Source organism: Echinops telfairi, unplaced genomic scaffold (assembly GCF_000313985.2).
Source record: "Echinops telfairi isolate 266 unplaced genomic scaffold, ASM31398v2 ScPeMD7_60;HRSCAF=208, whole genome shotgun sequence".
NCBI classification, from domain to species: Eukaryota; Metazoa; Chordata; class Mammalia; order Afrosoricida; family Tenrecidae; genus Echinops; species Echinops telfairi.
Window position 1 is genome coordinate 33673120 of NW_022103958.1, and position 9735 is coordinate 33682854.

At 39.7% G+C, this 9735-nt stretch overlaps 1 protein-coding gene across 1 annotated transcript in view; it reads left to right on the top strand.

Annotated features, from left to right (window-relative positions):
- Positions 1–9735, top strand: part of TSG101 (tumor susceptibility 101) — a 70968-nt gene that overhangs the window by 58150 nt on the left and 3083 nt on the right. Inside the window, exon 8 of the mRNA XM_004711588.3 lies at positions 8150–8352. Coding sequence (XP_004711645.1) covers positions 8150–8352 — 203 coding nt within the window. The remainder of the gene's footprint in view (positions 1–8149; positions 8353–9735) is intronic.

Genomic DNA, 9735 nt, shown 5'->3' on the forward strand with positions numbered 1-9735 from the left:
TGCATTAAAAACTTTAAAAGGCCTTGTATTTGGGTGTTTTTAAAAAAATTCTAGTTATGAAAAAAGATCCTTAAACATTTACTATTTTAGATAGCGTCTACACAGATTAATGGACCACTTTTCTGGCTGCCTATGATTGGACACAAGGCTGAATATTCTTATTCATAACATTTGGCCATCCAGTCTGAGAGAAGGATGTCCCTGGCACAACCATCATGAATTTCAGATAGGTTATAAGAAGGAGGTTCTTTTAGAAACAGGTTTGTAAATTTCTGTAATGAATGCATTCTTTTGCTACAGTGAAGACTTTAATCACATTTTGGACATAAAATACTAAATTTTTGTAGAAATTCACCGTTTTGCTCGTTTAAGCCATTGCCACGCAGTCCCTTCTGACTCTCAGTGACGCTGCCACCCAGAGTAGGCCTGCCCTCCCCAGAGGGTTGCCAGAGCAGGCTTCCAGGACTTTGCTCCTCTGCATGGCCTGGCAGGTTCGAACTACCAGTCTTTTTGATTAGTTGAGCGTTTAACAACTGTGTAGCTGGGACACCTTGCTCTTTTAAGAATTTAGAAATATGCAATCTAAGAAACTAAAGTTTTTGTAAGACTTTGATGTGGCCTGAGTTCTGGCCAAATAACTTTCATATTAAGTCTGAGGAATTTCTCATGAAATGGTATTCTCGGAAATATTTAATTATGTATGTTCTAACAAGCATAGAAATAGCACTGTGGTTGTTCTGACATATATTAGGAGAATGAAATATATGTAAATTACATAGGGACTATACAAAAAACTAGGGTTGGTGCGTTGTGGCCCTCCTGCTACTGAGCAAATTCTGATCACAGGAGAAATACTAATGTGTAATTGGAGCAGAGTAGCACACTCTACAAATTGCCATGAGAAGAGAAATCCTTTATTAAGTAGGAGAATGCCCTCAATTAAGGACCTGTGAAATTTAAAAGTTCATAGAACTGCTCTATTTGTTTTTGTTGGTTTTTTTTTAATAGTTTGTATTGGGGAGAAAATGTATGTAGAAAATTAGGTTCTCATTTAACAATTTCTATGCATATTATTTAGTGGCATTAGTTCCACATTTCACAGTGTGTCAGCATTCTTGTTATTTCCATGTTGGTGGTGGTTTCCTTTAATCTAGCATCTGTCCCCTCTTATTGTCTCATTTAGATGATTAGATGAGCACAGTGCTCACAGGGGATAAAATTACTTCATGAGCCTTTTGGGTGACAGATGGTTTGAGTTCCAAATTTTCAGCGTGACCCAGGACAGTGGTCAGGGGTTTCTCTAGTCACTACTGATCTAGTAAGCCTGCCCCTCTTGTAGGAATTTGAGTTTTGTTCTACACTGTCATTCTATCTGGAACTATCTGTGTGCCCCTGTTGGAAAGGTTGATAGATAGCCAGACATCATCTAGTTCTTCTGACGTCAAGATTGGTGAGACTGGATGTGTTCATCGTACAGACTAGTTTCTTCTTCTAGTTTTTGGTTTCCACCACTGTTGTGCTCTAAATGCACAGACTAATAGTTGAGTCTTAGATTACCACGCACAAGCTTTTAAGACCCCAGATGCTGTTCAGCAAATGGGTGTATATGACGTCATCCTTAAAAGCGTTCATATGCCAATTGACCAAGTTGACTCATGAGGCGATAGTTTTACGCCCTCAAGCCCAGTGAGCCAATTCTCTGATGTACTTGTTTATGTCTAGGATATATCCTTAACTTTGTCTCCTATAGATAAACTTACAGCACACAGAAGCACTTTCAACCTCAATTACAAGTCTGGGAGCCCTCAAAATTACACTCAAATTTGATAATAAACTGAAAACTGATGTGTGGCACAGAGCCTCAGCAATAAATCACATTGTCACACTATCCTATGGGCCCCAGGTCCCCCAGTAGACAAAGACACCTTTATCAAGCAGGACAGTCTATCCCTGGAAAGATCACTTCCCTGGAGGAAGGACAAAGGCCAGACTGCTTCCTGGACTTTACAAAATATTCTGTAATGCAAAAGATCTGTCTTTTTAAAGAATCGCCCCCAAATATCCTACCTGGTACTATAATTTGAAGTTGAGAAAGGCAACGTGGAACATTGATAAAGAGAATGTATGTGCCTACTTGAGCACGTTACAAGTCAGGAAAATTTTGTACTTTTAGATTTTTTAGCAAATAGAGAAACTTAACTGTGGTTTGTATGTCAAAAGATGAATTTTTTGCAGGAAAACTTGGATGTATTTCATTTCTTATGAAGGGGTACCCCTAAAAATGGAATTAAACTGGACCGAGCAGAGCTTTTGTAGTATGCGTTTCTCCCCGCTAGGCAAGCATCAAGCAACTCACTCTGCATTAGTGCACACAGTGGCATCACCTACCTGGGAAGGTTCTCTCTGGTCACAGTGAATTTTTTTTTTTTTCCGTTAAAGCCGTTTCCCTTGAACCTCGTTTTTTGTGATGGCCGATTTAAGAGAACAGTATGTAGCTGTGATATTTTGTTTCCTGCTCGGGAAAAATGTCCCAGAAACTGTTGTGATGTTGGACACAGCACTATGGGGAAAAAAACTCAAGGTTTTCTCATTTCAAAAAATGTGAAATCTGTGTTGATGACAAACCTCGTTCTGGACATCTGTCAACTTCCAGAGAGAACGAAAATGTTGACTCTTAGTCTGTTCTACCAAGGCAGACTTAATCAAGCTTTCTATTTAGAGATTCTAAAATGATTGCATAACAGTGTATGACAAAAAAGACCTGATTTGTGCCAGACGGGGGACTGGTTTGGCCACCACAACAATGCACCTGCTCATGCAGCCATCTCACTGCACCAGTTTTGTGCAAAAAAACCCCAGCATGGCTATCTTGCTACACACACCTTATTCAGTTGACCTCGCTCCATACGACTTCTTTTTTTTCTGCAAATGCAGAGGGACATGACAGGACAGCCATTTGATGAAGTAGAAGAGGTGAAGAAAGAAAACAAGGGAGGTGCTGTCAGCCATACAAACAGATTGAGTTTGAAAAATGTTTCCAAGAATGGATTTGACAAATGTATTAAGTGTAATGGAGAGTACTTTGAAGGTGATAAGTTTGTTTTGTAAAATATATATATATACATACACACACACACACACACACACACACACACACACACACACACATACATAGCTTTGGGAGGAAAATTCCGTTTTGGAGGGAGGTACCCGCTTGTATTTCAATCATATTCTCTAAATTTTATGCATTTTGCATTCTTCTAATGTTTTTAATAGGAGAAACATAAATCAGTTTTAACCTTCCTGTCACTGCCAAGTGAAAGATTGAATGATGATTAATATTAATTAATTAGCCTGGTAAACAATTTGGTTGTTCCCTGGGGGAAAGGAACATTATCTTTAAAGCGTCTTGACGAAGGTTTGGCAGTGAGTTGTGGTGTACTTAATCAGAATGAATTTGATGGCACTGGGTGGTAGTGAGTGTGCGCAGTCAAATTTGTTTGAGTAAAAAGAAACAATGGTAAGTGTGGAAATCTGTTATTTAATATATTCACTCTTCAACATCTCTTAAAGACAGTAGAGCTTCAGAAGTTCAGCTTGGTATACTTCTAGGTTTTGTTTGTTTTGTTTTCAGGTTGTAGGGATAATTGATTAGAGTTTTCATTTGGCTTCAAAAATCCTTACCTTTAATCTTGGAACTACAGGAATTAATTGATGACATTGACGATTAAGCTCTTTCTGTTTGTTTGGAATGACTGGCCTAGGTGTTTGTTGATGGAGCAGGTAGAACTCGTTATGAGCGAAAAAGCAGCCAACCAGGTCATTTGTAAGGAACTCGGGGGCAGTCAGAAGATTCCCTTTCCTAGGTTATGATTAGCCATCATTCACGTGTTCTCATTAGTGCAGACCACCGTGTTAGGAATGATACTGGGATATGGTGACAAGGCCAGCACTTAGAATTTTACAGTAGCAACATAACATCTGATGGCAAAACAAGTCACAGATGAATTACACCAATGTCTCTTAGGCATTTTTCTTTTTATCCTCCTAAGGTGCCTTTTTCTGACTTTTTTTGTCCTAACCGCACCCCTGCCATTTCAGTGCTACAGAATATCTTATCCATCTCTTTATGTACTTTATGTCTATCTCTGCTTTGTTCATAAAAGGAGCTTCATACTTTTTTTCACTTCCCAAGAAGTTTTTATATTTTGAAGGGTGATGATACCATTGTCATTCAAAATGCATCAACTATAATAATGCTAGATAAAGCTGGACTTGAACTCTTAAGAAAGGAGACCTAAGAATGGGGCTTGGGGCTCATGAGACATGCATAGAATGGGTCTTTTCTTAGCCAGCAGTGGATTTAGTCACAAAAAAGTGAGAGCAGAGGAAACTGAGGCAGCAGTTAATATATGTAGGAAAATTAGAAGTAGGACAGGTAAAGGCTTAGCATGCATCTGATCATTCAAAGGAATCAAGAACACAAGTTGTCTTGCTGAGAAAGGGAGGTTAGTACTTTTAAATAGTGAGAAGTAGGGCAAATCATTAAAGGGTTCAAGGATTTTGTTCCATCGTGGAGAGCAAGCAGAGAGTGGGGAATTCCCATCTGATTGTGTTAATCTTCTCTGAAGATGTTCTAAAGATTTTTGCCATTGTGGGGAGACGATAAGGAAAAAGAAGCAGATCAATTGAAGATTTTGGTTGGCTTATGGGCAGGCAAAACTTTTAGAGTCCAGGTGATCTGAAAATTGTGAGTGAGGCCACCTTCCTGGGCCATCTCTCTACAAGATCTACAGGGATGTGAGACAAAAAATCTTAGCAGAGGTGCACCCTGGGAGCAGGTGTGGTAGAAAGAGGGGTCAAAAGAGCTGATGCCGATAAAAATTGGGGAATTCAGAAAAGTTGCCAGTCATCCTGATGTTTTACCTATTTGGTGGGGAGGAAGGGAGTCAAGATGTGGTAGAGGAGGTGCTAATGCCACTTATGAAAATGTTAGGAAATTTTGAGGAAATTAGCCCCAAAGTGGTGCTATTACTGTTAAGTTGCGAGAACACTTTAAAGAAACAAGCTCTGAGAGGGCCTTGGGTATAAATCTAAGACCTCAGTTTTCATGGGGGAAACACTGTTGTCCTCTCTCTAGCTTTACCATTCTGAATTTTTAAAGCCCAGGTTGTCTGAAAGAGTAAGTACTTTTGCTTTTGAGAAATAGGAAATAATAAGCTGAAATACTCTTGTAATTTCTGGAAATTACATACTATATAGATTTGCATGTTGTTAATCAACTAAAAATATCAACTACTGATGTATAAGCCCCGCAGGGGCGACATCATTGTGATTCTCCTTAGCGAGAGGTTTCGAGCTGGAATGAAAACATTGGGAGTCTGATGTTGGGATGCTTCCTTTCATCACTCTACAAAGAACGTTTTCCAGGACAGCTGGGCAGCAAGGCACTTCTCAGGAAAACCTGGCCAGAGACACTGTCATCACACATCTTTTTCCTTGCAAGAAGAAGAAAATCCAAATCAGAACATGTCATTTGTAAGTGGTAGAAACAAGAGAAAGAATTCAAGGAAGCAAAACTCCAGACTCAAAACCAGTGGCACCTGAGAACTCTCAAGCCTCCTAACGTCATCCCAAAGGCCCGAAAAGCCCTTGAGGAACCTGGGAAATGGACCAGACTGTACAAGAAGACAGCTTTACCAATAATTAACTCAAAAGCGGAAAGACCAGGCCAGGTTATGGAGTGTCCATATCATACTCAAATGGATCCGAAGAGCACTTAGGGAGCTGGTGGCTGTGCTTTGTTAGGAAGTAGGCTGTAATTAACGGTAACATAAGTAAGTGGTGGGAGTTTTCGTACATTTTTAGACAGACAGACAGAAGGGTTGATTTCCCCCTGCTAAGAGGATCTCAAGTGTTATGGTGATAAGACTTTTCAGCTTAAAGTGAAAGTGATACTATCTCTTGTTCTGTAATAATTATTTTTGTTGTATATAATTAAGGTTAAAAAAATTTATGTCCCCCAGATATCCCATTGAACATAACTGAAATCAAAAATACCCTTTAGACATTCATTGATTTGAGATGATAACAGAAGAACATTAGAGATGCTCTTCTGTATGGGTAAAATACCCATACATATGTCAAAGAGAGGACCGTTTTTGAAGGAAATATTTGGGAGATAAGTTTATTTGATCTGAAATATGCAAATAAGATATATAAGACACTTTAGGAAGGGATGCTTGACAGAGTATCCTTTTTATTTTTAGTATCCTTTTATTTTAAGATCATTTTATTGGGGGTTCTTACAGTTCTTATAACAATCCATATATCAATTGTATCAAGTATATTTTTGCCTATGTTGCCATCATTTTCTAAAATTTTACTATTTGAGCCCTTGATATCAGCTCTTCTTTTTTCATTCCTCCTCCCTCCCACCATCGTGACCCCTTGATAAATTATTTTTTTATATCTTACACCAACCATTGTCTCCTTTCCCCCACAGTTTCTGTTGTCTGCCCCTCTGGGGAGGGAGGGAAGGGATGGTTATGTGTTGATCATTGTGATTGGTTCCCCCTTCCTCCCCAACCCTTTACCCTCCTGCTACTCATGACACACATTTCTGTTCCTGTCAGGTCTATCTGACCTGGATTCTGTGTGTCATGAGCTCTTATTTGTACCTGTGTGTGTGCTTCCGTCTAGCCCTAAGTGAAAGGCGGGACTAGGGTCATGATAGTGGGGAGCGGGTGAGGATGCCTCAAGGAAACAGGAATTGTGTCATCGGCGCTATACTATGCCGTAGTTGACTCATCCCTTGTGACCCTTCTGTGAGGGGATGTCCCATTGTCTACAGATGGGTTTTGAGTCTTTGCTCCAATTCCCCATGTTCTCAACAATGTGATTGTCTGTTTTGGGTCTAATGGTACCTGTTACCTGATTCCATCTACACCTCATGATTGCACAGGTTAGTGTGCTTCTTCCATGTGGGCTTGTTATTTCTCTGCTAGATGGCCACTTGTTTAACTTTAAGCCAGACACTATATGTTTTGATAGCTGGCCACCATCAGCTTTCCTCACCACATTTGCTTGTGCACATTTTTTGACAGAGTATCTTGGAGAATTAAGAGTAAACCATTTTATTAGCTATTGAGGTTGTTTGGGGTTTCTTAAAAATAGTTTTATTGGCACTTCATCCACATATACAATTCAAAAGTTCAATCATATCAGGAAGAGTTGTACAATCAGTTTTAGAGTGTTTTCTCCTACTCATTGTTATTTGTGCAATTTTTTTAAATTGTGACAAAAATATACACAAAACAGTCTCCAATTCAACAAGTTGTACATGTATAATTCAGTGTCATTGACTATACTCTTCATGTTGTACAACCATTATTGATACCTTTTTCCAAATTATTCCACCACCATTAACATAAACTCAGTGTCCTCTAAGCAAAAACTCTTCCTCCTTCACCCATGGTAACCATAGGTCGTTTGATTTTTCAGTAGTTTTCTTGATAAAATACATCATGCACTTCCACAGTTAAATTGCTTTTACAAAGAGTTGTCTGCACATCATCACAATCGGTTCTCGTGCTCCCTCTCTCCGGGCTGTTGCGTTTGGACGGGTCCTTTCCTTTTGTTCGTCCACTCTCCCCAGCCTTTCAGTAGGGATACAAGAATGAACAGCTCGCACAGGAAACTAGCCCGTACTCGGCCCGCTCTCGAGCCTCTGCACTAGGCTCCTGTCTCCTTCAGCTCAGCAGGGAAACATAAGGACAGGCTTAGGTTTCTGAACCCCTGAACCAAATGCTTTTCCTTGGTATAAATTTATCCTCCCACCTGTTGGAGAGTTAGAAATACTGTAATATGTAGTGAGAGAGCCACCTGCTTCATTGGGAAAATAGCCTAATGATGTATTGGACTCTATGTAGAAAAGTGGGTTTATAGTCATATAATAATAGTCATATAATTCAGATAGATGTTTTTTAATCAACTCAGAGTTTCTGTAAAATTACAATGTTTAACACTCAACTTTTCTTTCCTCCCATTTTGATGCAGCCTCATATAGTTTGTCCTGATTTCTGAAGGTTCCAATGAGAGGAGGGGAAGCTTGGGAAACAAGCACATTGCTTTCCCCTTTTCCCATCAGGTCCCAGTAGGGATGGCACAATCAGTGAGGACACCATCCGAGCCTCCCTCATCTCGGCGGTCAGTGACAAGCTGAGATGGCGGATGAAGGAGGAAATGGACCGTGCCCAGGCAGAGCTCAACGCCTTGAAACGAACAGAGGAAGACCTGAAAAAAGGCCACCAGAAACTAGAAGAAATGGTTACACGCTTAGACCAAGAAGTAGTAAGTAGCTTGTTGAAGTTGCAGTTTTCATACAGAGTTGTGGTCACCATAAGTGTTCTCCATGCTCTGTGGTTTCCCTGGGTATTGTGAGTGTAAGAGTCCGGAAAAATGTCATGTGTCTTTAAGCATTTGATTATAGTTTCCTATTTCTTCGCTAGAAATGGCGCTTACGTTTGAATTTGTAATTTGGTCAGTAATGTGGAAGTAGATGATATTTAGAAGAATTTTTATTGCTATTTCTTCCTGTATGTTTTGGTACAAACAAAACAGTTTGAATGCTTGATGTGTTGTATGAAAATTCCCAGGAAAGAGGCATTTGAGAAAGCTCCCTGCGTAATGAAAGAGCTGTGTAACCTGTGCAGTCTTACAGGACAGTTTTGTTTTGTTTGCAAATGTTGCTTGCGCTATATTCGGTATCCTCAGTGAACCCTTCTAACCTCATAATCTAGAGGTATTTGGTGATTTAAGAGCTATATGTAAACAAAGTATATGCCAAAAGCTTACTATATCAAACTACTAGGCTCTGGAGAAGTCAAGTATACACAAGATGGCCATGAGAGTTTGTTACTTGATGATGATTAAGAGGCATAATTAATGTTACTAAGCTATATGTGCAACAAAAAGTTGAAATAAAAAATTACTAGTTTTATGTATGTTTTTTATGAAAATTTACCAAAAAATAAGAGGCACCAGCCTAATTTTTTTTCAATCATTTTATTAGGGTCTCATACAACTTTTTTTTTTTTTTCCCTCATACAACTCTTATCACAATCCATACATACATCAATTATGTAAAGCACATTTGTGCATTCATTGCCCTCATCATTCTCAAAACATTTGCTCTCCACCTAAACCCCTGGCATCAGCATCTCTTTTTTTCCCCTCCTTCCCCCCCTCCCCCCTCCCTCATGAATTCTTGATAATTTATATTCTTTTGTCATATCTTGCACTATCCGACGTCTCCCTTCACCCACTTTTCTGTTGTCCTTCTCTCAGGGAGGAGGTTATATGTAGATCATTGTAATTAGTACCCCCTTTCCAACCCACCCTCCCAGTATTACAACTCACACCACTTGTCCTGAAGGGATCATCTGTCCTGGATTCCCTGTGTTTCCAGTGTATGTACCAGTGTACATCCTCTGGTCTAGCCAGATATGTAAGGTAGAATTGGGATCATGATAGTGGTGAGGGGTGGGGAGGAAGCATTTAGGAACTAGAGAAAAGTTGTATGTTTCATCGTTGTTACATCGCACCCTGACTGGCTCATCTCCTCCCCGAGACCCTTCTATAAGGGGATGTCCAGTGGCCTACAAATGGGCTTTGGGTTTCCACTCTGCACTCCCCCCCTCATTCACTATGGTAAGATTTTTTGTTCTGATGATG